At 38.0% G+C, this 27,892-nt stretch overlaps 1 protein-coding gene across 1 annotated transcript in view; it reads left to right on the top strand.

Moving 5' to 3' along the window:
* Ncoa2 (nuclear receptor coactivator 2) overlaps window positions 1-27,892 on the top strand; it is a 48,746-nt gene that overhangs the window by 10,954 nt on the left and 9,900 nt on the right. The window contains exons 4-14 of the mRNA XM_013028449.1: window positions 5,758-5,968; window positions 8,274-8,480; window positions 11,064-11,300; window positions 14,620-14,746; window positions 18,063-18,228; window positions 20,150-20,428; window positions 20,607-20,684; window positions 22,691-22,925; window positions 24,403-24,580; window positions 25,164-25,362; window positions 27,121-27,210. Coding sequence (XP_012883903.1) covers window positions 5,758-5,968; window positions 8,274-8,480; window positions 11,064-11,300; window positions 14,620-14,746; window positions 18,063-18,228; window positions 20,150-20,428; window positions 20,607-20,684; window positions 22,691-22,925; window positions 24,403-24,580; window positions 25,164-25,362; window positions 27,121-27,210 — 2,007 coding nt within the window. The remainder of the gene's footprint in view (window positions 1-5,757; window positions 5,969-8,273; window positions 8,481-11,063; window positions 11,301-14,619; window positions 14,747-18,062; window positions 18,229-20,149; window positions 20,429-20,606; window positions 20,685-22,690; window positions 22,926-24,402; window positions 24,581-25,163; window positions 25,363-27,120; window positions 27,211-27,892) is intronic.

Below are 27,892 nucleotides of genomic sequence, written 5' to 3'. Positions count from 1 at the left end.
AAAAAAAAAAAAAAAAATAGGTGAGTTCCAGTAGCCATAATGGTTTGGCATCAAGCCTTTCCTGGGGAGTTGCAGACCAAGTGGAGAATTAGTGATCCCAAACTTCACCCTGGACTGTCAACTCTTCTTTAATCCCGAAACATGTCCTGCATGGTGAACCTTTTCTTTACTCATGATGGATTAAGAAGTAAAGAAGCTGCAAAGGCTTTCCTACTTAAACAATGGCTCATAAGTTTGTCCTGAAATTTGTTTTGCAACTGGGTATATTATCTGTCACCATCTTCAGGGAAAGAAAAGATGGAACAGTGCTCCATAAACTTGGTCAGAGGCTGGCTAGATGTCTGCTAGGGACCAAGAACCAATGAGACCAAAAGCCTGCCCTTCTGGCCAGTTCTAGACCCTTCCCACACAAAGTTTCTTTTATTTCTTTTATTTGATGTTTTGCAACTGATACTATCCTTGAGGACAGATAAAATTGTTAAAAACCCACATACCATTCAAAAGGGAAATGGTCAAATTTGTGAAGAACATTGGTAATTTCCTTCCTTAAACTAAATTAATGCAAGGTTCTTGTAACAGCTATTTGGTAATGTAAAATCTTGAGTTTGGGATACCAGGGCTTCAGCAGAAAGTTACTAGCAATGTCTTGACATCTGTCAATATTTTCACCTTTTGAGATTTACTAAATTAGACTATACAATGGCAGGTCAAAGTGACAGACACAGAGAGTGTCATTCAAGTGTCTTGACACATGCTAGAGAATAAGATTATAACTCAGGAGGTCCACTTTATCTTGGTATATAACATGGGCCCATCCCTCCCTCCATAAACAGAATTTGTTTCTGCTTTGGCCTGAGACCCTATATACTTGAAGGCTCAGGGAAAGGTGACATTTCTGTATATGATTGTACTATCTACAGTCAAGAAAAGAAGTTTTGTGATGTTACTGGCAGTTTCTAATTGTTATTTAGGAGAAACAGTTTCTAATTAAAATTGTCTTATCTAGGAAACCTAAATCTGAAGATGTAATCAGCATAGGTCCGTTATTTTGGGTGGATCAATAAGCAGGGTTCAATGAGTATCAAATGGAGACTATTTTAAGAGGGGAATGAAGTGAAAGAAGCGAGGGCATGAGGAGAGGGTAATGGAGAGGATAGTTACATTTAAAATACTTTATATACATGTATGAAAATAGAATTGTAAAACCTGTTAAAATGGGTTAAAAAGCAGGAAGGAGCACAAGAAAGAGCATGGAGAAGGTGAATTTGATGAAAGTAAGTTCTATGGAAATGTCACAGTGAAACTCTTTTATATAATTAATACACTAGCTTAAAAAGCACAGGCACAAGTATATACATGCACATGCTATAAGTGTATTTTTGTAATGAAATTGGATTCTAGTCTCTTCTTCCTTTCACACCCTCTTAAAACTACATAAAAAATGCAGAGCAACTGTAACATCAAAAAACATTGCAATGCGAAGTTACTACAGGAAGTATGCATTACCTATATTTAGATCATAGTTAGAAAGAGAAAAGCAAACAATCATCTTAACACCTTGCTCTCCTTCCCCACTCTTCAATATAAAGGAATTGCATGTTTTATCCCTGCTGCATGAGATACTGAAGAAACTTCTTTCATTCCAAAGGTATACAATAAGTTACGTAGTAAAACAGCCTGAGTTGCAATTACTGTCCTATTATTTTAACTTAGAAAAAAAGAGTCATTCATTGTTCAACATATCACTAACTTACTAAAGATAGGAAGTCCTTGATGGTGCCTGTACGATTATATCAAAAATAGCATTTTTAAAAAACTGGGCAGAGTATTTAAACAAGATGTTTCTATGACATTTCCTAACCAATAGGAAACAGTGACAGAAAAATTTCCAGTATGTTTACTGACTTAAGTCCTATGCTTATTTATTTATATAATGGTGCATGGTTGACTCCTCACCAAACGAAACCCAGATTCTTTCAGATGCTACTGAAACACTAAGAGTGAGGCATTGGAAATTATCTCTTGGCATTTTGACTCCTTTAGAAAGGCAGACCACATTTTAATTTCCTGAAAATTTCCCTCCAAATGTGGTAGACTTGTGTTTTTCTTTCTTAGTTTAGAAAGTTAGATGTACTGAAATTATACCTTTTACTTAATATATTTTGAAAAGATACTTTGTAACTTGTTATAATACTTACATTATTAAGAATGCATGTTTTCTTTATCCCCTTTCCCCAGGAGAACAAGTTGACTTACACATAAAAAATCATGAAAGTAGAAAAATGAAAATGAAATCAAGTCTATTTTTCATTTTGTAGAACTTTTATAAAAATCTGACTCATTTTCTGCCTGAAATAGTTTAAGCTAAGTACTCAAATTGATGTGGCTAATTTGAGCATTCAAATAGATGCCTAAGCAAAACTTTGAAGTATCTTGGCAAAGCATTTTAAAGGAAGGCATTAATCTTTCTGTCTTGCAAAGAAATTGTGCCTAACAAAGTGGGTAGGGACTAAAAGAACTTGTGATGAGAATTAAAACTTAACGAAAGTATAGGAGAAATTTTATCAGAAACTACAAGTAATCAAATTCATCTCTTCCAGAACTTACAGGAATACAGAAGATAGTGCTATAGTCATTAAATTTTATTGTTAACCAATCTAAAAAATATAGATATTCTGAACTTCTATCTCTAAAGAACATTTAAAATTACAGATGGGTTTGGTGTGACAGGCCTGTAAACATAAAACATTAGTAAAAAGTAAAAGTTAGGGCTGGGATTATAGTGTGGTTTTGCATGCATAGAGACTTAGGCTTAATCTCCATACCATAAGAGCAAATAGATGAAATTCTACAATTGATTGAAGAAAATAGTAGACTTTTAAGTACTTTATTTAAAATAAACTTATTTAAATCATTCATACTTTAACACATGTATGAGTTAAACATTATGCTTATGTTTATCTGTACATATTTCAAATGACACTTGTGTCAAACACCACTTATGATTAACGTATCACATATGTACATTGTTTTAGACACAGAAGTAAATTACAAAGGAATTTCTGTGAATCTCATCATCAGAATTCTTTGACACTGTGATATCATTATTGTGCTGAGATGGTTTACAGTATTATTTACTGGGAATGGGAAAACAATAAAAAGAAAAGATGATAGTCTAAACCCATACTGTATGTAGTTTACAATGTAAAACTATTTTTAGGTATTTCAGGGTAGGAAGCAAATATAAATGCATTCACTAAAAAATGATATAGTTTACTTGTATTCTTGTTTATTGAGCTTACTTTAGGTATTTCTTACTAAAGGCAATCTGCAAAACTTTTTTTCAAGAGGCAGTTTATTACTTATTATTGTCTGCCTTCCTCCTTCTGCACTCACTAAACTTTAAAAGCCATGTTTAAAAATTCTCCACACGAGGGGGGAGGCTGGGAAGGGATGTGAAGGGTAAACAAAGGAGGAGGCTGCAATGCTTGGTAAGAAATGTACGCATTATCCTGCCCATGTAATTGTAACCCCTCTGTACAGTATGTTCACAAATAAAATAAAATTAAATTTAAAAAAATCAAAGCAAAAATTCTCCACACGAAGCAACATTGTAGAGAACATTGGCTTCAAAGAGCAGAGAAATACTTCACAGCTTATCAGAACCTATTTCTGGTCTCTTAATTTTATATGACAAAACTGTAAGCATTTTACACATTAATTTTTGGAACATTTTTGTAAGAAACTTTTATATAGTGGATCGTAGCAGGAAAATAAAAACTTTTAAACTATGTATTAATATAATTAAGGAAATTAATCTTGTTGTTGAGTGCCCATAGAGTGTTGACTTAGACATGTATTCCTTAAAACTTAGTGAAGATAACTTTATAATAAATTCCCTATCCATGTGCATTTAAGTATACAAGGTCAGTTTATTCATTTGGAAAAAAAGGTGGTCATAAATGGTTGTTGAAGTATTGTCACTTTTGCTCACTAGTCAGCTCAATAAGTTACATATGCCCTAGCAATGTGTCAGTGACATGAGTGATATAAATTTGACTGTCTTTAGTTTTCCGTGTCTCTAAAAATGTGAACACATAAATATAGGTTTTTAAGTGTAGTATACCTGAGCTACTAGAACTGTGCTCAAAAAAGCCATAATACCTGGAAGAGTCTCAAGTGCAAGGCCTTCCTAAGGTGCTTTAAGGATTGTTTTATCTGTACTCTAGGTTGTTAACTTTGGAGTTTAATCCTTCTCTAGATATAACTATTCCATAGAGATATCTTATTCTTCTGATGGTGATGGATGACAAGAAAATGGCCTTATAAATTTCTCTAACAGTACATTAAGAATTCCTTGGAAAATGGTTTTCAGCCAAGCTTTCCACCAAGCTAAGTTATCTCTGAAAAGAAATAAACTGTTGTTTCAGTCAGAACCTTCTAACTTGAACTGTTTCTAATCAGAAGATATTATAAATCAGATGTTGTCTTTTATATTTGTAATCCTTGCACTTCACAGAGGCAGAAAGATAGAGTTCAAATCTAACTAGGGCTATATGGTGGTATCCTGTCTTAAGGATGGGGGGTGGTCATCCTACATAGAATACTACTTACACTACTTTTGCTACACATTGTAAAAAATCTCAGCAAATCCCTCCTGCATGTGGAAGATGGAGTTAATGCAAAGGATGAAAAGAATAAGCCATTCTGTAAGTTGAACTCATTTTATGTATGGCCTCTATTTCATCTGATTTGCCAATGTAGAGAAAAGAACCACATTTTTCTTGATTCATGGTCAAGGCTTCAAAGCCCATTCAGTGACCTTGAGGAAACTGTTTAACATATTTTCCTTGCCATTTTCTTCACTGAAAAGTAATCCCAGCATTTAGCTCAGCCACTTTCTTCTGTGATTGAAATAGCTAATTTTAAATACCGACACAAATTAGATTTCACTTAAGAAAATATCTGTGAAACCAGTTTAGCCTCATGGAAGAAGAAAAGTCCTAGCTATAAAATAATAGACACCTTATCATCTTAAAATTATTAATTTACATTGAATATAAAGGGAGAAAGAGAACCCTAAGAAATACTGTAGCTTCTTAAAATGAACAACAGCTTTTATCCTGCTTTCCTCTATTTTATTACCTAAATTGATGAATGACTGAGAAAGCCACTGTCTTGACATTGAAAGTGTAGGCAGAAAAAAAACACTACTCAAATTGAAAAGGCAATGCTTAACTAGTTCCTAGTTACTGGAAGTTCATTTTGCACCCACCCTCACTCCAGCTATCCTGCTTTTATGGTGGTAGTACCCTACCAGGCAATGCACATTTGCTATTTGGATGACATTTTATGCCACTTTTTGTGTTACCACTATTTCTTAGGGAAGCTTACCAAAACTTAGACTTGAACTCTAAGTCATAGTCTGCTCAAATTAATTGGAAAGTACTTATTCATAATTATTTAAATGATTGGCCAAAAAGGGAGTTTATAAATTGCTAATGAGTCATGGTTTAAGAAGAGCTTTCTTTTTACTTTAGCTATCTCTTCTTGATGAGGGGATTCAGGACTAAGATTAAATAGTTTACCTTTGTCAGTTTAACTTTTTTTTAAGTGATCAGTCAGCAGTTAAGCCTGAAATGTATATGCATTTTTTGTTTGACTGTGGTGCCTCAGGTAGGTGTGTAATTGCTATTGAGCCTGGGGAGCCTACTCTTGGAGTGTGCCAAGATGAACTCTTCTGTTTGTTGACTGCAGCCTGGCAGTGAACTGGACAACTTGGAGGAGATTTTGGATGATTTACAGAATAGTCAATTACCACAGCTTTTCCCAGACACGAGGCCGGGCGCCCCTGCTGGATCAGTTGACAAGCAAGCCATCATCAATGACCTCATGCAACTCACAGCTGAAAACAGCCCTGTTACACCTGTTGGAGCCCAGAAAACAGCGTTGCGAATTTCACAGAGCAGTGAGTATGAGATGTTGCTGGGGTTACCAAGAAATTCCTATGTAATCACTATTCAATTTAAAGTCTGATATACGCATATCAAGGGTTTTGTGATCAAATAGCACCATCTGCTGTCAAGTTTTTCCAGGAACAGTGTTCAGAACATAGTCTGGTAAACAAGGCTCCCTGACTTTTTCTTGAGGGTAGTGTGATCCATGTTGCACATGCAGCAAGCCTGACCTACTGATAAAGTTCCTCAGCTGATTGTCACAGCTCCCTTCATTTCAGCTACTGTGCTCCAATGGCAATCTTAATTCTATTAAGACAGAGGCAAAAGGATTATAAATTAGAGACCAGCTGTGTTACAAGGCCAAGAGACACTGTCTCAAAACCTAAAATCAAAAGAGGGTGGGAAGGGAAGGGGAAAATGCTTCTCAAAGTACATTTTATATAGAAATTTGTCATATATCTTAAGTTTAATTCATTTTATTTATAAAATGCATTTCATCATTTTTTAAAACTTTTAAAGGTAATCATTAAAAACTATTTACTTAGATAAAACCTTGATAATATCTGATATTTTTGAATGGGGAATTTTTTTTTCTGTAGCAGAACCATAATTGATAGAAAGATAATCTCTAGTGTTGGTGAACAAAGTGGCTTTTTTCTTCAAATGGTTTGACCACCTATAATCCTAGCTGTACGGAAGACACACTGAGGATCACAGTTCAAAGCTAGTCTGGGCAGAAAAGTTCATGAGATTCTAATCTCTATTTAACCAGCAAATAGCCAGACGTGGATGTATGGCTCAAGTGGTAAGACTGCCAGCTTTGAGCAGAAGAGCCAAGTGAGAGTCCAAGTCCTTGAGCTTAAGCCCTGTACCGGCACGCACGCATGCACGCACACACACAAACACAATTGGTTTGGCTGGTGCCTAACATTTGTTCTCAAACCACCAGCCAAGAACTACTATATATTGTCTCAAATGATTCCTGACCATTCTGAAAGGGCGGGGTGGGGTGGGGGGAGGAGTTTTTATTTTGTTGTCTCTCAAACTTTTTCTTGGGGAGTAGAGAATTAATGATGGACCAGTGAGATTACCAAGTCAAAGAATTGAGAAGTGAAAAAGAAACACATTGGATAGTTTCTGCTGTGAAGAGACAGTGAGGAGCTGGAAGGAGACACATAACTCCCCTTCTACCTGAATCTCCTAATGGGATTCAGGTGCTGATTCCATTTGCAGACTTAATTCTTCCAAATATTTTCTCTCTCCTGTGGGTTAGTAAGAAATTACTTTTTCTTACGATTTTACTGTATTTATATATAATCTAGGAAAGATAAAATAATTGATACTTTTTATTGAATTGACTCTGAAAATGAAAATTTAATATCCACTACCTTATAGATTATCTGTGTGAAATTAGTGTAATGCTTAGAACCTAAGAAATTTTGTGAACTAGCTATATAAAAGTTATTTCCTATCTAAATATGTTCAGAATTTAAAGAAGCTAACTTAAAATAATAACCTTCAGATTAATATTGCTTCAGATAACACAGTTTATACATAAAGATTTTTATCTTCCAATGAGAATATCCTCTTTTAATTCTAATTCAAGGAAAGTCATATTAGGAAATTGCACTTTAAGCTGAACTCTAGTGGCTTACACCTGTTATTCTGGCTACTCAGGAGGTTGAGTTCAAAGCCAGCCCAAGTGTCATGGGACACTTATTTCCAGTAACCACTAAAAAAGCTGAAAGTAGAGCTGTGACTCAAATGCTAGAGCACTAGCCTTGAACAAAAAAGCCCGGGGACAGCACCCAGGCCTGGATTTCAAGTCCCAAAACTAGCACTAAGAAAAGAAAGGAAAGAAATTATATTCTAACCCAGTAGACTAAGGAGGATTGTTAAATTTGAGGCCAGCCTGATTGACATAGTGAGATGCTATCTTCACAACTTACCCCTCAAAAGTCACTAGTCCTAGGTTTTAATAATGTACAACATACCATGGGGGAAAAACATAGTAATGATTTTCTTCTGCAGTTCAATATTAAAACTTAAAATTGGGAGAAAAATGTATAAATAATACACATGTGCTTTTTATTTTTATATTTGCAAGATTGTCACAAATAAGAGAACTAATTAGATCACATATCTACACTTTGTCACTGCATATATTTGTGAAATTTGTCTTCTGTGTAGGTAGTTGGTCCCTGGTTTGCATATCTTCGTTATTTTACAGGTAACATTTTCCCTAAAAACTACTACTGTGAATACTCTTTTCCACCATTCTATATTAACTTCAATTTTCATTTGTTTTCTCCTTAGCTTTTAATAACCCACGACCAGGGCAACTGGGCAGGTTATTGCCAAACCAGAATTTACCACTTGACATCACATTGCAAAGCCCAACTGGTGCTGGACCTTTCCCACCAATCAGAAACAATAGTCCTTACTCAGTGATACCTCAGCCAGGAATGATGGGTAATCAAGGGATGATAGGAAACCAAGGAAACTTAGGGAACAGTAGCACAGGTAAGGGGCAAATGCACTGTTATTTTATTGATGGGTTATTAACTGAATGTTTTGATCCACATTGAACTAGTAGAATTTTGCCATCAAACTGTTTAGAAACTAACGTGTAAAAGTAAAAAAAATTCTACAGAGTCTCTGAAAGTGAAAACCATTCTAATAAATTAACCCATTCCATTCTGTGATTGTTATTCTATTGTGGCTTCTGAAAAGTAATCCTCCAGCCTAGGCTTATTTTACTTCTAATACTCTGGTTAGGTATCTGTAAAATAAATTGGTGATTACTAGTTTCCATTGATAATCTGTTGATATCCCAAAAACTTTATTAAAGATTAGCCAGGCTAGGTAGTACATGTCTGCAGTCCCAGTCACTGAAGAGGCTGAGACAGAAAGATCACTTGACCCATAAGGTTAAGACAAGCCTGGGCATTAGAGCAAGACTCAGTCTGGAGGAAATATAGAACCTTTAAATAATCATTTCCCTAGCCCAATAATAACTTTCAGATCGAGAGCCTCAGTTCTGAAGATACAGAAGCTTCCTGTTGTCTGATTTAGATCTTAACCTGCTATAATTTTCAGGAGTCTGCTAAGTAATAATCCTAAGTAATAGTCACTGTGCGGCAGATGTCATAGTCCCAGAGTGCCTTCTAATCCAAGCCGGAGACTGTGACACAGCAGTGGCTGTGGCCACACCCTCTTGTACTCCAACATCTGCTATGGATACGGGGGATTACTGAATTTTCTTATTAAGACTTGCCCACAATCTGTGCCTTTCTTCCTTTGCCTCAATGAGATATTCAACACAAAGGCATAGAAATGGATATTATAAAAAGAACTTAACAGTTGTATTTTCATTCTAGGGATTTTATTTTTTAGATTAGTCTATAATTCCTATACATTGCCATTTCTTTAGCTGAACATAAAAGACCCATTTAAGGGAAGATGATGGGCTTTTTATTTTCAATTATTAGTTCATACAATTCATGGGAAACATGAACTGTGCTATATCAAAAGAGTTCATCAACATATACTTATTGGTTGCCTCAACTATATTCCAGGCACTGACTGTATCATTAATTTATGTACTTATAGAAACCATCATATTCACCTTGCTGTTTTCTTTTAATTTTATTTAAGTAGTTGTACAAAGGGGTTTCAGTTCAACATAGCAGTTTATAAATACAGTGCACTTTGCTGATTTTAAGATAAATGAAGTCTGATTAAAACTAGAATGTGGATTTATTAAAAATTTTATAAAAGTAGACCATATTTTAGCAAGTGTTTTTTTTATTAGCAGAACACAGACAACTTTGAGTTGTATAAATCTAACAAAGAAATTTGGTAATATGCCTATATCTGGCCAGTCCAGAAATTAGTGGTGGCCAGGCTATAGCAGGTATTTACTATCCTCATTCTGTTTCCCAAAACAGACTAAAATGGAACTACCCAAGTTAGTATTATACTACTATTACTGAATTATTAATAATCTTCCCTTATACATTCTAGTCTTGGTATAGTATTTAGGTAGATTTTTTTGGAAAATAAAACATACCTTTGTATAGTTCAAACCTTAAAATTGTTTTTAAATATTAATACTGTTCCACATTTTAAGTCTAATTACTCTTTATCATTCTCAGCATATTTCTCATTTCACAAGTGAAGAAACTTCCTCAATCCATATCCTTGCCACTTGTTAAACATACCCAATTTTTAATTGTTGGTCACATTAAAGTACATGACAGCAGGCCATGAATTTGAAAGCAAAGATTTTCAACACCCAGAATTAAACATTTCAAAAGAGCTTCACCATTGGTGGGCTTTTCCCTTCAGAAGCTCAAGCCCTGGCTAACCCTGGTCATTGGCAGCATCCCAGGCACCAGGCCAAGATCCTGCCTGGCAGTGTTTTGCTTGCATGCTATCTATGTGTGGTCATATACCTGTTAAAATCTTAAGTGTAAAAGGATTTCCATATGTATGTTCTGGTCCAACTTGATCTGTACTATTAGGAATATAGTGCTCCAGGATACTGAATAGTAAGGGTTCCTTTGTCTTGACTTAGGAAGAACTATAGTAAAGCAGAAAGGTCCTTTGATTTCTTCATTACTTAGAGGCTATGCCAGGCAAATTTTGAAGCTTACCAAATTCTAAAACTCTGAAAAGGGTGGTAAGATTTTGAAGCCTTGTATAGGCCTTTTGAAATGTTCTCTGTGATTTGGGTCTATAAGCAGGGTATTGATTATCAGTTTTTACCTTGTTCCTCTTAGCCTCGCCTCCCTTTTGGAAAGCAAAGCATTGACGTGTATAGCAGCTAATGTGATTCACTTCCTGAGGAAGGAAGTTGGGGTTATCCACCCGCCACAGCACCTGTCTCTTAAGTACATATGGGAACAATTTTAACTGCTTTTCCGAACTATGAAGAGTGGCAGGCCTATGTTGTGAAAACTTTGTAGTAATTGTCACTTCACATCTGCAGCAGTGCGGGTGTTAGCTATTGGGCTGTGGGTTATAAAATGATTGTCTTGTAAAGAGTAAGATTCTGCTGTCTATTCTAACTATGTTTTCAGCATATGTGTATGCATTTCTCAGCTTCCTTTGGCTTGCATGCAGGAATGATTGGTAGCAACGCTTCCCGGCCCACCATGCCATCTGGGGAATGGGCACCTCAGAGTTCACCTGTGAGAGTCACTTGTGCTGCTACCACCAGTGCTATGAACCGGCCAATCCAAGGAGGTATGATTCGGAACCCAACAGCCAGCATCCCCATGCGACCCAACAACCAGCCTGGCCAAAGACAGATGCTTCAGTCTCAGGTCATGAATATAGGTAAGGTAGTGCAGTGCTCACTGCCTTCAGATTTATTCTTTCCCAGAGAGAGGCTTTGGATCTCAAGATTTTTTCAGACGTGCTCCTGGATTACAGTTCAGGTAGTCTTTCCTTTGAAGCAGCCATATGTGGGATTTTACTAGCATTCTATGTAGAATCATTTTCTGGGTATATAAGAAAACTAAATACCTTTGTGTTGTCTAAACTCACCTAATTTTAACTTTGAGAAGTGGATTAGAATGTCACACTATATATGCTATATATATGATTTTCAGTGAGAAGTACAGGCAGTTTCTAACTTCATGATCATCAGAAACCTCTCAGGAACTGAGATGCCACCGGGGCTATTAAATCACACTCTCCCAGATCCTCACTGAGGGGGCAGGGGCCCATAAACATTGCACATAATGTTGCGATCACTAGACTTCAACCTACAGATAGTTTACATGATATTAAAAATAATGGCCTGATATATTTCATAGCACCATCTATATGAAATGTCCAGCTTAGACAAATATAGAAAGTAGAGTGTGGTTACCTAGAGCTAAGGGTTAGATGAAAAAAAAAAGTTGTTTGTTTTTTAAAGAATGAAAGTTTGGGTCTGGGAAGGTGGCTCAGTGGTAGAATGCTTCCCTTGCATGCATGAGGCTCTGGGTTCAATTCCTCAGCATCACATAAGCAGAAAAAGCCAGAAGTGGTGCAGTGACTCAGATGGTAGAGCGCTAGCCTTGAGCTGAAGAGCTGAGGGATAGCACCCAGGCCCAGTGTTTAGGCCCCACAATGGACCAAAAAAAAAGAATGAAAGTACTCTAAAATTAGTTATGATGATAGTCAAACAACTCTGAACATACTAAACCACAACTCTGAACATAATAAAACCCATCAAATCATACAATTTCAATCTGAAAGGTGCCACAACTCTGAACATACTAAAACCCATCAAATCACACAATTTCAGTCTGAAAGGTATATCGTGTATAGGTATAGCAACTTTACAGTAATAAAGTTGCTATGCTAAAATTAATGGTCTGTGCAACTCCTACTTAAAATTAATTTTTCTTTTTATTGTGAAAATACCATACAGAGGGGTTACAATTACATGGGCAAGATAATGAGTACATTTCTTATCAAGCATTGTTGCCTCCTCCTTTGTTTAAAATTAATTTCTTAATAACTTATATATTTACTTTCCTGTTGTACATTAGCATAATTTAGATAAGTCATGTTTATGTATTTTTTCATATGCTTAGATATTACATATGCTTAAATAAGAGCTAAATCATTCACAGAAACACGCTGTTTATTTTGACAACAGAATTTTCATCCTGTCATCATTTCTTTATATAACTGCTCAGCATATTTTGGTTTATTGTTTCTGGAAGATAACAGTTATATTGCCTTTATATACTGAATATACTCAAGGTCATTAGTGATTCCCACATTTAAATTTGTATTATATAAGAGTTGCATAGAATGTGCTAAAAAAAGTTATCTATGAAAAAAAAAGATATCTATGCAAAATTAAACAGATTTTTTTAAAAAAATTGTTACCAAAGGTCACAGTAAAAAGTCCCTTATATCCAGAAACTTAGTTTAGTCTATCTTTACTGAAGAGCATGTGCCTTTTTTGTGTAGTTGGATTTCTCTGATTCTTTTTTTTTTTTTTTTGTCAGTCATGGGGGCCTGAACTCTGGGCCTGGGTGCTGTCCCTCAGCTCTTCAGCTCAAAACTAACACTCTACCCATTGAGCCACAGCACTACTTCCAGCTTTTTCCGAACCCAAGACCTCAAGCATGCAAGGCAAGCACTCTGCCACTGAGCCACCTTCCCAGGCCCTTCTCTGATTCTTAATAAACTCAAAAAAGACATGAAATTGCCGGGCAGCAGTGGCTCACACCTGTAATCCTAGCTACTCAGGAGGCTGATATCTGAGGATTGCAGTTCAAAGCCAGCTGGGCAGTAAAGGCCATGAGACTCTTATCTCCAATAAACCACTCAGAAAACTGGAAGTGGCGTTGTGGCTCAAGTGGTAGACCGACCACTAGCCTTGAGCTGAAGAGCTGAGGGACAGCGCCCAGGCTCAGAGTTCAAGCCCCATGACCAACCGAAAAAAAAAAAAAAGACATGAACTTAACAGAAAATTTCTGTATAGGAGGGAGCTCTACAGGTAATCGTAATATAATTTAAAAGCTTTTATTAGCCAGATGTGGTCACACGTACTCCTTGCACTTGGGAGACTAAAGGCAGGACATAGAACTATCATAAGTTCTATGTTAGCCTGGGTTACATAATGAGGTCCTGCCCCATATTTTAAAAGAAAAAAATCCCTTAGTTATAAAGCCTATAAGAGAACTTCTGAGAAGCATGTCTGAGTTGTCTTCCCCCATCTCCTCTGCCCTTACTCTTCTAGGAGAACTAACTGAAGTGCAATTAGCAAAAGTATATAGGCACAGATAGTCTAGAACAGCACAATACCCCAGTGCCTTTCAGCATATCTGCAAGGCCCAACTGTCTTCATCAGATACAGTGTGTCTTATTTGCTTTTCCGCTCCTTCAAGTGGCCACTAGAATTTACCAGAAGTTCCTGTTGGCAGCTGTTAGCACAGCCAGTAGTATGGAAGCAGGGAGGAGGGCCTCCTCTCTTCTATTAGTCCACATATCCAAGCACTTTATAAAAATGCAAAGCAATGCCAGTAAAAGATTGGGATTTCTTTTTATATTTTTCATTTTAAAAATCTTGAGTATATTAACATATAGTCAGGGGCTGGGAAGGTGGCTCAGTGGTAGAGTGCTTGCCTTGCATGCATGAGGCCCTGGGTTCAATTCCTCAGCACCACATAAGCAAAAAGAAAAAAGCCGGAAGTGGCGCTGTGGCTCAAGTGGTAGAGCACTAGCCTTGAGCTGAAGAGCTGAGGGACAGCGCCCAGGCCATATATATACATATATATATACAGTCAGTATATTCTTATGAATTTTTAAAATAAATTAGTACTTTTTTTTCTACTTTCCAGCTTCAATTTCCAGTTCAGTAAATTACTTAGAGATACAGTAAGATACAACACACATGGACAAAATCTTTAAAAGTATAGAGGATTCTGTTGTTACTATTAATCTAGACATCCCCTAAAGTAGATGCTATTAACCTTCATTTCTACTTCAAAGCAGAATTTTATGTTTTAACTTTCACCTAGATAATTATTCTTTCTATATTTTCCATTTTCTATATATCAGATATTTCTCTTTCTGTTATACCATGACAGAAATAGAGACTACCTTGATTACAAGATGTAAGGTTTCAAGTATTCCCCTTCTCTTTTAGGTCCATCTGAGTTAGAGATGAACATGGGTGGAGCTCAGTATAGCCAACAAGCTCCTCCCAATCAGACTGCCCCATGGCCTGAGAGCATCCTGCCTATAGACCAAGCATCTTTCGCCAACCAGAACAGGTAAGTCCTGCACACCAGGAGAACCAGGACAGAAAAGCACTTGTGAGTTCTGTATGTGTTATCATAGTTAAACTTGAAGTGAATTCCTTCTGAATAGGTACTTGACAAATGTTCATATATTCAAACAGGACATCTAAGAGAAAGTTAAAGGGCCAGTGAAGTTGGCAAAGCAGCAGTGCAGGGCCCCACAGGTTATAGTAGCAACACAGTATGTTTAGAGGAATAGGAAATCATTGTTTTATATTATCTGTATTTTAACACAATGAAACAATAAAGGACAGTAAAATAAGGTTTATCAGTAGATTAGTAGTATTTATGGAGGATCTTAAATACCATCCTCTGAAAAACAGATTTTTTTTCATCAACCTTTTGAAAAAGATTTTGAAAAGGAAAGATAGTATATGATCAAATTTGGTTGAGTTTTTGTTCTGGTTTCGTAAGCATGCCTGTTTCTTTTCTAAATGCTTTTCACTATTTTTTTTTCTTGAAGGTACTTGGGTTTAAACTCAGGGTCACCATCCACACTCAGAACTCATTACTGGAGCCATGCCCTCAGTCATTTTTTGATTTATTTTTCAAATAGAGCCTCATGCTTTTTGCCCAGGGCTATCTTCAGACCACAATCCTTCTACCTCACTTACGCTGGTTTGACAAAGTGTGTGCCATCACGGCCCGTTTGTCTATTAATAGAGAGAAGACTCTTGCTAACTTTTTTTGCTGTGTAGCCTCAAACCATGATTTTCTGGATATCCATTACTGTGTCCAGTTTTTAATTGCTTTTGAAATATTTTTTGACTTTGCTGCATTGTTACTTCACTGCATGTCTAGGCATGGGAGTTATATATTCATCCTGCTTTACATTTGATATATGTTGAATTTTATTTCTCCATAGGTTCATGGAGTTTTTTGTTTTTGTTTTTCTGGGTTTGAACTCAAAGCTTTGTGCTTGCTATACAGGCATTCTACCACTTCAGCCATGCCCCTAGCTATTTTGACTTTAGTTACCTTTATTCACTTTGCTCAGGACAGCCATTCCACCTATACCTCCCAAGTAGCTGGGACCAACCACAGGCATGCACCAGTACACATAGAACACTCCATGTGATGCTAGCACTTCTAGCTCTAGACCTGAGTGAAAAGATAAGCAATAGTATTCAGGCCCTAGGTCCAAACCCCAGCACTGGCACAAAGAAAAGAAAAATACAAGTTTCTGCTGAGGTGGAGCACAGCAGCTGGGCATGGTACGTGGCATGTGAGAGGCCTGGGATCCAGTCCTAGTTCCACAAATACACAAAGTAGATATATAGATATATCTATAGATATAGATATAGATAAATATATATATATATTATATATAGATATATATATAAATATATATATATATATGCACACAGAGAGAGAGAGAGAGAAATGTGGATATAGGTACACATTGTTGCAGCTAATGAGTAGTTTCTCATTCCTTATTGCTAAGTGCCTCCTGGGGTATATGTGTATGTTCCTCATTTTCCCTCTGAAGTTTGTCCTCACTAATGGTACATTTATCTGTTAGATGCCACCTAGGTTGGAACTATATTTCTAATTACTCAAAAGGAAGAAAATAATATATTCACTCTATTGTTTTTATTAAGTTTACACTAGAAGTCTGGGTTTTTTTCATAAGTTATTCAGCTACAATGTCTCTGAGGGAAGCACTATAACTTAAATTATACTCAAATTTCTAATACCAAGCCATGATACAACATATTTTTCTTGATATAAAGGTTATGCCTCAAACCTATAATCCTAGTTACTCAGGAGGCTGAGATCTGAGAATGGAGGTTGCAAGGCAGCCCCAGGCAGACAAATCAGCAAGATTATCTCCAGTTAGCCATCAATTTAAATTTTTTTTAAATCCCGAACTGGATTCAGCTGACAGCATCATCCTTTGATTAATTTATTCTCACTTAAGAATGAGTTTGCACCTGGGTACAGTGGCTCACACTTGTAATCCAGGAGGCTGAGATCTGAGAATCATGGTTCAAAGCCAGCCTGGGCAAGAAGTAAAGCTCTGGCTCAAGTGGTAGAGCATTAGCCTTGAACAAAAAAAAGCTCAAGGACAGTGCTCAGACACTGAGTTAAAGCCACTGGACCAGCATTTTAAAAAAAAATATATTTTGGTTGTCCTTACAGTGTTTTATTTTCCTCATAGTATTATATAGTATTAAAAGAATATGAAACAGACCATTAGCAAAACACAAGTATTAAAGTAACTCACACTCTGGGCCTGGGGTTGTGGCTCAAGTGATGGAATTCATGCTTATCAAATAGTGCATGACTGAATTCAAACCCTGGTACTGCAAAAAAAAAAAAAATACTATAAAAAATAAAAGCATTTTTCTTTTTTAGATAGGGTTTTTGTCTGTAACCCAGAGTATCTTGAAACATGTGATTCTCCTGCCCTTACCTCCTGAACATTGGAATTACAAGTGTACACTACCTTGGACAGTGAAGAGGGGTCTGTTTGTTTTGTCTCCTGATTCTGGGGCTTGAACTTATGGGTTACGTGCTATCCTTGGGCTTTTTGGCTCGAGGCTAGTGCTCTGTCACCAGAAACAGAGCTCTGCTTCTGGCTTTTTGATAGTTAATTGGAGATCAGCATTTCACAGACTTTCCTGCCCAGACTAGGCTCAAACCACAATCTCCAAATCTCAGCTTCCAGAATATCTAGGATTATGGGCCTGAGCCAGCAGCAATGGTATTATGATTTTACCCCTAAATTATCTTACAATCATATCTCTAATGTGCGTCTTGGTGATTTGCCAGTTCTGTGTATGTATGACTAGGCATGTCAGCTTTCATCTAGCTGCAGCTAAGTTCAAGAAATTTTAAAAAATAGTCTCTTCTTTCCACATGGACATCATAGCCTCTTGTAGAAAAATCCTGAGAAATAAGTCAGCGCAGTCCTTTGGTGTACACTAAATAGATGTCTACATAATTGTGAGAACAGATTATTGTACCAGGACTCACGCTGACCCATCCTCGAATCCCAGCCTCTCATAGTTGTCTTCAGAATCTCCAGCAGATGTTCGGACCTGGCAAACCTGAGCATCCATTTTGTCAGATGTGAAGTGGGGACAATGGGAGCAAAATCATGCCTACAAGCGCCTAGATTTGTGTTTGGCCTATAAGAGGACTGAACAAAGTGGATATTTAAATGTATCTTTTATTTTAGATTGTCATTTTGTTCTCTGTTGGGCTGGTGTGGGTGTTTATTGCAGAGACCCTGGAAGCTGACTAGCTTATCGATCAGCTCAAGATGAAGTTTGTCTCTTTGCAGGCAGCCATTTGGCAGCTCTCCCGATGACTTGCTGTGTCCACATCCTGCATCTGAGTCCCCGAGTGATGAGGGAGCCCTCCTGGACCAGCTTTATCTGGCCTTGAGGAACTTTGATGGCCTTGAGGAGATCGATAGAGCTTTGGGAATACCAGAACTGGTCAGCCAGGTAGGCACCCAAAACAGCAGGGGATCCATCCCCTCTGACAGCCACAGATGCTGCTCTTTCCTTTCTTTGCATGTAACCTTCCGTTGGTTTTACAGTATACTTTTTGTTTCCCAATAGGATGGCCATGTTTGTTCGTTCTCCCTTCTCTCCTTTTACTCTCACATAAACTTTTGCCCAGGAAAAAAAACGAGGATTTGTGTTATTGGGCAGAAGGGCAGAAACTCAAGCACAGCTCACCTCGTGTTCACTCTTGCTGACAGGGAGCAGAGAACAGAGGAAGTACAAGGATCCTAGCTGCCCGGTGACCTAGGCCCTTCACCTGGAAGGGAAGCTAGGATGAACAATCCAGTTACAGTGGGCAGGTATAGGTGGCTGTTGGTGGTAAAGGAATCCTTTACAGGTAGCTAAGCAGAGGTTAGGGTTGACTACAACTTACTAATCATTTTGATCTTTATGTAGATGGGGCCCATAATGAGATATTTAAACAAATGAGAAAATTATAAAGTTACCCAGTCTTAGCTTATTTTCCTTTTCTTCTCCTGGCAATTAGTTTGTTACTTTTAAAACCCATGCCTCTGCTTTGAGAGAACTTGGTAGCAATGATATAAATAGCTTACAGTATCAGAAAATACACAGTGCTTTCTAAAGCTAGCCACATGCACCCACGTTCCATGAAGCAGCACTTCCTGGTTTGCTGTAGGATGAGTGACCCAGAAAATCCATCCTGCTCTTGTCACTTCTTCCTCTTTACTCAGCATGAGTCATCTTTATTTGTTTTTGCTATAAAGTTCTATCCAAGGTCCAGTGTACATCTTAGATGTCTGGCATGTCACTGGGTCTGTGAGGAAGGTTTTACGGACGCCTCTGAAGCATTAAAAATAGTCTTGTCATAATTCCCACTGTTTAACAGACTAAGTGGGAGTTCAGACTTGTCAATTCATACTGAAAACAGTATAATGGAAAGATATGACTGGAGGTTACATGGGTAACCTGAAGTAAATTAAAAAAGGAAAAGGGAGGTTAACTGCTTGCTGTGTGGCTAACTGGCTTTGCCTTTAGTATCAGTTAGATTTAACATTCTGATTAATTATCTGATTAATTTTTCAGATTAATTATCCTTGAGTTTGTCTAAGGGAAATTTTTAAATGTCCTTGGGAGTAGTGGAGCACTGGTGGCTCATCCTATAATCCTAGCTACTGAAGAAGCTGAGCTCTTGAAGATTGCCATTCCAAGCCAGTCCTGGCAGAAAAGTCTATGAGACTCTTATCCCCAGTTAACCACCAAAAAACAGAAGTGGAGCTGTGGCTCAAGTGATGGAGCATCAGCCTTAAGCAAAAAAAGCTCAGTGACAGTGCCCAGGCCCTGAGTTCAAGCCCCAGGAAAGAGACAACACACACACACACACGCACACGCACACACTTACCACTTTTAGATGTTATCTGAACCTCACGTCTGTGACTGGCTCTGATTGATGGGTGAAGAGAAGTGTTCTGTAGCTGTGACTCATTTCTCCCTTCACTTGGGAATAGGACTGCTGAAAGTCAGGCTCTCAACCCCTGCTTCTGTCTTGGTATAAATGGACCTTCCAAACAGATATCATAACATAGAAATGTGGAGTCTAGCTAATGATACTTTTGTGTAGTAAGTACAGGTAAACAGCTTCAAATGTATGAGCTAGAGAAAACAGCCTTATATTTACTGTGCTGGTTTTAGTGGCCTTGTTTATTTTTTATATATAATTTTCTTCATAATAATAATGTATTGTAGAGAGGGTTACCATTTCATAAGTCAAGTAATGAATACATTTCTTTGATGAATAGTGTCACCCCTTCCTTCGTTTTCCCCCAGTTTCCCCCTCCTGTCCCTGCCTACATTGTTCATTTATTTATCTACTTATTTGTCATTGGGGCTTTCTCCACAGAGCCAAGCAGTAGATCCAGAACAGTTCTCAAGTCAGGATTCCAACATCATGCTGGAGCAGAAGGCGCCTGTTTTCCCACAGCAGTATGCATCTCAGGCCCAGATGGCACAGGGCAGCTATACTCCCATGCAAGATGCAAACTTCCACACCATGGGACAGCGGCCTAGTTATGCTGCACTCCGTATGCAGCCCAGACCAGGCCTCAGACCTACAGGCCTGGTGCAGAACCAGCCAAATCAACTGAGACTACAGCTTCAGCACCGCCTCCAAGCACAGCAGGTTTGTTCTTCCATGGGGCCTTCAGCATTGGGATGGTGGTGGAAACACAGGAAGATTAGTGGTATACCCAACAATATGCCAGTACTGGGTCAGCCAGAGCAGTTACTGAAAAAAGGTGATTGAAAGTAAAATATGTTCTGTTTAAAAAAGGTATTGATTCTTATCTGTCTGTGTTTAGAATCGCCAGCCACTTATGAATCAAATCAGCAATGTTTCAAATGTGAACTTAACTCTGAGGCCTGGAGTACCAACACAGGTAAGAGAGCAGACTAGCCATCTACTTTCACTATGTTAGCTTCTGTTGTCATTTCTTCTTCCTTGCTAATGTGAGTCAGATTATGGCCTAAAAAGGCCATAAGATCCACATCAACATACTGGTTCTACTCTGTCCCATCTGTTTAGACTCTCACTTTTTTAGTTTCTTCTAGATGCAGCTATCTGTATTGCCAGCTTCAGTTGATTCTTGGTATTACATAAAGTTACTTGTATTTCATAAAGTTGCTGCCGGTACTGAGTTAGAGAGTGCTAAGCTATTGCCCTGGGAAGAGAACGGGCTTTGGATCCTACAAGACTATGGCCACAATGCTCTCAGCCAGTCAGTCAATACATAAACTTGTTTTATGTGAGTTTCTGTTCAAAGACATGTATGTGTGTGTGTGTCTGTCTGTCTGTCTATATATTGTATCATTAACATTGAACTCTTGGATAATAAACTGTAACTGAAGCCTAAACACCATGAGGTAAGCACATCAGAGTTTTGTACCTCATAACTGTGGACAGCATTTCTTTATTATACTTAATGACTACTTAAACAGTAAAATCATCAATAGAAAGTCCAGTGTGAACATTATGAAACTATTTTGGCAGTCTCTTAACATTCAGAAAAAGTATTCTCACTTCACCTTAGTGAGTGATGTGCACGTTGGGCATCTGAAATTATTTGCCAATGTTTTTGTGCCCATGTATGACTATAATGGTGCCATAAGCTATGATTTTGGTGTTACAAATAAATTTTAGTGAGCAAGTGGATTTATAAATATAAAAGTCACAAATGACAAAAAGGTTGACTAAATCTTCTTAAACATAAACAGCTGTATCCCTCTTACTGGTACTTTTTCCTTCATCCATTCATGTGTGCCTCTTCTCCTCCTTCCTTGTCCTGGCCTCTCTTACCCTGTCTGTCTTCTTGTGCTTCCTTTCTTTCTGCAACTGGAGTACCATATCACCTTTTGGTATAATGACTGATTCTTTTTAGATTTGAATATTCCTTGAACAAACTACCAATCTTCTGATGGGTATGGTGGCATACTTGCTATATGGAAGACAGAGTATTGCAAGTTTTAAGGCTAGTCTAGACTACATAACAAGACCCAAAAACAAAACAGAGTCTTCCTATAAAAAGCACTGTGGGGGGCTGGGAAGGTGGCTCAGTGGTAGAGCGCTTGCCTTGCATGCCTGAGGCCCTGGGTTCAATTCCTCAGCACCCCATAAGCAAAAAAGAAAAAAGCCAGAAGTGGCGCTGTGCCTCAAGTGGTAGAGCGCTAGCCTTGAACTGAAGAGCTGAGGGACAGCACCCAGGCCCAGAGTTCAGGCCCCATGACCGGACCAAAAAAAAAAAAAGCACTGTGGGCCTAGGAATGTGGCTTAGTAGTAGAGTGCTTGCCTTGCATGCATGAAGCCCTGTGTTCGATTCCTCAGTACCACATAAACAGAAAAAGGCAGAAGTGGCACTGTGGTTCAAAGGGTAGAGTGCTAGCATTGAGCAAAAGAAGTTCAGGGACAGTGCCCAGGCCCTGAGTTCAAGACCCAGGACTGGCAAAAAAGAAAAAAAAAAAAACAGGGGCTGGGAAGATGGCTCAGTGGTAGAGCGCGTGCCTTGCATGCTTGAGGCCCTGGGTTCGATTCCTCAGCACCACATAAGCAAAAAGAAAAAAGCCGGAAGTGGTGCTGTGGCTCAAGTGGTAGAGCGCTAGCCTTGAACTGAAGAGCTGAGGGACAGCACCCAGGCCCAGAGTTCAGGCCCCAAAAAAAAAAAAAAAAAAAAAACACTGTCACAAAATGAGTAAATGGATATTATCAGGACTTTAGAATCATTGTATGTGTAGAAATTAACTCACATACTTAGTCAGCAGTTATTCAATTCTGAGTAGTCTCTCCTTCCTATGTAATTTTATTTTTCAAGTAACTGTACATGAGACAGTATCATTGGTTTCCTTTTTAATCTGGATCTATTCTATTGTTTTTCTCTGTGTATTGATCTAGGCACCTATTAATGCACAGATGCTGGCCCAGCGACAGAGGGAAATCCTAAACCAGCATCTTCGACAGAGACAAATGCATCAGCAACAGCAAGTTCAGCAGAGAACTTTGATGATGAGAGGACAAGGGTTGAATATGACACCAAGCATGGTGGCTCCTAGTGGTATACCAGCAACCATGAGCAATCCCCGGATTCCCCAGGCAAATGCCCAGCAGTTTCCATTTCCTCCAAACTACGGTACTGGATTCACATCCCCACCACCTCTCACCAGTCCTTTCTCCCCAGTGTCCCCCAGTCATGGGTCACAGCTCCTCTCTCACAGCTCTTTGCATGGCTCCCAGATGAATCTGGCTAACCAGGGAATGATAGGAAACCTGGGAGGACAGTTGGGGCCTGGCTGGAGTCCCCAAGTCCAGCACAGTACCTTCCAGGCTCTCAGCTCAGGTACCTCCTTTTCTCTGAGTGCAGGTCTTACTTTAAGAATGACCGAAGTAAGTGTGTATGTGTAGAGTGTATGTGTCTGTCTGTCAGGCGTGTGAATGTGTATGAGTGTATCTGTTCTAGTCAATGCCTGTGAACACAGTGCACATATATTTCTATTTATATTTGAATGCCTCTGAGACTGACTCAAACAAATCAATAGATGAAATACAAACTGTTTAATAATGGAATAAACATACATAATAGTTATTCTTTTAAAGCTTTTGAAAAATAAGATTTTATGGATTACATTATGAAGAGGTGATTCTTTTATATATATATATATATATATTTATTGTAAAAATACTGTACAGAGGGGTTACAGTTACATGAGTAAGGTAATGAGTCCATTGCCTATGGAGCATTGTTACCACCTCCTTTGTTTTTCCCCTGCCATCCCTTCCCTCCCACCTCTCCGGGTGCTCCCTCCCCACCTCAAGAGGTAATTCTTGAGAAGTACTATATGGAAACCATAATGGGAGACCTCTTAGTTTACTTCATATTGATTTGTTCTTCAGTGTCAGTCTTAAGAGATAAAATACCAAGCATGTAATGTCATGAACATTAAAATTAATGTGCATGTTGTGTTCAATTAATAGCTGAATTTTTGATAGATGTAAATGCTTACATTCAAAATGTCTTTCTCTAACCCTTATTGGGATTATCTATATATAGCCTGTAACAACTTTGTGTTGCCTAGATTCTAGTCTCCTAATTCTTTAAAGAAACAAAGGTAATGTGTAACTTGTTATATTAGTGTATAGATCTTAAACTTCTACTGCTAATTTAAGTATTAATTAGTAAGTATTATTAATGAGTTTTACAAGTCTGAAGCAAAAATAAATTTAATGCACATCTCTGAAACATTCAGGAAGTGTTGCCTGTTTTCCCAGTTTCCTTTCTCCAGCTCCTTTTTGGATTTTTTGGGGGTGTATGTGTGCGTGTGTGCGTGTGTGTGTGTGTATGTGTGTGTGTGTGTTATTATGGCTCATATAAGCCCCTCAAACCATGGAGATATGGAATATGAAACTTTTCTCAAAGTATGGAGATTTTTTTCCCTTTGTGTAATTTTTTGTGTGGGCTCACAATCATTTTAAAATGTATATAATTAATCAGTATATGATCATGTGTTTGAAAGTTTCTTTATGTACTTAATTTGGAATGCTCTCTTTTTGTCTCCTCGTCTCCACAAAGAACCTAACGATCTCTGGGTTTTTATTTTATTTTTTTGAAGGAATAAGTCAGCAACCTGATCCTGGCTTCACTGGGGCTACGACTCCCCAGAGTCCTCTAATGTCGCCCAGAATGGCACATACCCAGAGCCCCATGATGCAGCAGTCTCAGGCCAACCCAGCCTATCAGGCCCCCTCCGACATGAATGGATGGGCACAAGGGAACATGGGTGGAAACAGGTAACACCACATTGTTAAGTCATTCTGGTACAAATGATAAGGAAAGCTTCTATAGATTACCTTTCTTTTTATCCTCATTTTTAAAAAATGTATTTGCTGAAGAAGGGTCATACCAAATATATATAAGCCAGTTTACTCTCCTAGAAAAAAAAGTACCAGAGATTTACAAAAACTGTTTTAGCAAAACATCTTTCCTTTAGAGGTAAAAGGAGCAGTCCAAGTAGGTACTTCCATACCTATTTATCATAGAACTTCTATGGAAGGCAGTGGCATATTCATCCTTATCAGGACAATGATAAGACAAACAAAAGGTCCCTCTGCTACCAGGACAATGGGAAATATATGTGGACTATTGTAGTAATATAGAAGCTAGAAAGAGTTTGATTCCTTTGCAGCCTTCTGGAGCACTTCCTCTGTTATTTTAGGCCTCACCACTACCATGACACCATGCTGCATGCCCCCTCCAAACCCTCCCCCCAGTTCATTTAAGTTACTGTAAATAAGTGCCTGAGAAACAAGTGCTCAGAACTGCTGCCTCTGTTTGCAGCCAGATGCTAACATTTATCTTTCTGCTCTGTTCTAGCATGTTTTCACAACAATCCCCACCACACTTCGGGCAGCAAGCAAACACCAGCATGTACAATAACAATATGAACATCAATGTATCCATGGCGACCAACACAGGTGGCATGAGCAACATGAACCAGATGACAGGACAGATCAGCATGACCTCAGTGACCTCTGTGCCTACGTCAGGGTTGTCCTCCATGGGTCCCGAGCAGGTGGGCGCTAGGGAGAAGCAGCAGGTGTCTACTAGCCATAGCTTTCTGTTTCTGCACTAGCTGTATCTTCACACTTTCCTAGTGTCTGCCCTCAACTCCCACTTACATTTTGAAGGTTTTTTCACTATATTTTTACCTTTGTTAATGAAATTAATAGAAATACTTATTAATGAAATAAATATGGAAGAATTCCTACCAATTTTTTATGCTTCTTTTACATCATTTACATTTTTCTTTTATTTGGAGAATTTAATGGTACTAAATGAATCTAACTTCTGTGGCTTTGTTTGGGGTTTACAGATTAAGAACTGATTTTTTTTTTCCATCATGGTGCTTGAACTCTGGGCCTGGGAGCTGTCCCTGAGCTCTTCAACTCAAAGCGAACACTCTACCACACCACCACTAAAGATTTTCAGGTGGTTAATTGGAGATAAGAGTTTCATAGACTTTCCTGCCCGGGCTGGCTTTGAATTGAGATCTTCAGATCTAAGCATCCTTAGTAGCTAGGATTACAGGAGTGAGCCACCAGTGTCTGGCTCATTTTCATTTCATTTTTAAATGTAAAACCAGATTAAAAAAAAAAACAGAACTATCTGCCTCCTAGTTGGCTTAAAATGAGACTGACACACATCCTCCAAAAACTTTTCTTTTTGATGTCAGGGGATATAACTCAATGGTAAAACACTTTCCTAGCATGTGCAAGGTTCCTGGACAGTCTCTAGCCAAAGATAAAATAAAATATTATTTTTACTACTAGGAATAATCCTGTCCCTAAGCATACACCTGCTTCACTAGGTGATAGATAGTAAGTCAACAGCCTACAATTTAAAACTCTGGATGGTTCAGAGGTAAAGCTATATAGATTAGTAATTTTTTTGGGGGGGTCTGGTGGTGGGGCCTGAACTCTGGGCCTGGGCACTGTCCCTCAGCTCTTCAGCTCAAGGCTTAGCGCTCTACCACTTGAGCCACAGCACCACTTCCAGCTTTTTTCTTTTTGCTTATGTGGTGCTGAGGAATCGAACCCAGGACCTTGTGCATGCAAGGCAAGCGCTCTACCACTGAGCCATCTTCTCAGCCCTAGATTAGTAATTTTAACATGGTATTACATATCTTTTGAAGAACCCAAAATACTATTTATTTGACTACTGAACTTCAGTAGTTTGTTCAAAGTAAAAATGGTGGTAAGAACCCTGAATCTTACTTCATATTTGGACAAACTGAGACATGGGAAGTTTAAATGATACCAACAATGAATTCTTGGCATGCCCATGAATTTCAATTTAGAATGTGATTTTGAGACTAGACAATTGAAGTTTGGGTAGTCTGTTTTGTGAAAAGTTTCTAAAGGTTACAGTGCTTTTTTAATTCTATAAAATAATTATTTTGCATATTTATGAGACAATTAAAGCTCTTTACTATAAGACTGTGTGCTTATGGTAATAACTTGTATGTCTGTTATAACTGATCAGTTTAGTTTAAATCAGCCAAAAAGTAAACAGGTTATAGCATGAATATGTTTCCATTATCTCCAAATTGAATTTCTGTACAGAACACAAATAGAGTATACTTTTGAAGACAGCTAGTTTTCATGTTTCTGTATATTCTCCCTACAGTACATACATGAGAGAATAGGATAAAGCTATTTTTGTGTGGTCTCTTCTTCAGTATTATACCGCTAAAACAAAGAAGAGGAAAATTAGTGGTCAGTTTTTTCCTGGACACTTTGGATGCCCTACCATCGTTTCTTATTGCCCTCAGGTTAATGATCCTGCTCTGAGGGGAGGAAGCCTTTTCCCAAACCAGCTGCCTGGAATGGATATGATTAAGCAGGAAGGAGATGCATCACGGGTAAGCAACTGACATGTGACCTGTGATGTGAAATAAAGAGTGTTTTTGTTGGGGTTTTTGGTTTTAGGGCTTTGGGGCAGAGCTGAGGACTAAACTCAGGGCCTTTCACTCACCAGGCAAGTATTCTTCCACTGAGTTAAATCCCCAACTCCAAAAATGAGTATTTTATATGCCAAAATTGGCATAGATGTGTTATCAACTAGTAAGGTAGAGGTAATTGTAAAATTGCTTTCATTTGGCATAGTGTTCTGGCATGAATATTTTAATTCAGTTGATGGCAGCGTATGACCTTAGTTTTGCACTTAAATGATAATATAACAAAACAATAAAATTTGTCATTTAGGACAAATTTTTATTATTGACTGTTCTGAATGATAATAAAAGTTTAGGCAGATAAAGAATTAACTTTTACTTGCTTTCCCTTAATTAAGTCGTAGTGTTTTTATTTCATTGTGTTTCAGCAGAAATCTTGTATCTTGCTTATATTATTTGCTTATTACACTTGAAACACTTCAAGAGGAGTTACATTTCCATGGTCTATGTGTGCCTGGCACAGATGTGTGCACAAGTAACTGGGCCTGCACAGTACACTTTAGAAAAGAGATACAACTCTCAGCAGTAGAGAACACTCTTAAAACTCTATCCAAAGTAAAACAAACTTGGATAGAGTAGGGGCACCAGC

Source organism: Dipodomys ordii, unplaced genomic scaffold, assembly GCF_000151885.1.
Source record: "Dipodomys ordii isolate 6190 unplaced genomic scaffold, Dord_2.0 Scaffold109, whole genome shotgun sequence".
NCBI lineage: Eukaryota > Metazoa > Chordata > Mammalia > Rodentia > Heteromyidae > Dipodomys > Dipodomys ordii.
The sequence above is the reverse complement of the archived record's forward strand: the minus strand, read 5'-3'. Positions and strand labels throughout refer to the sequence as shown.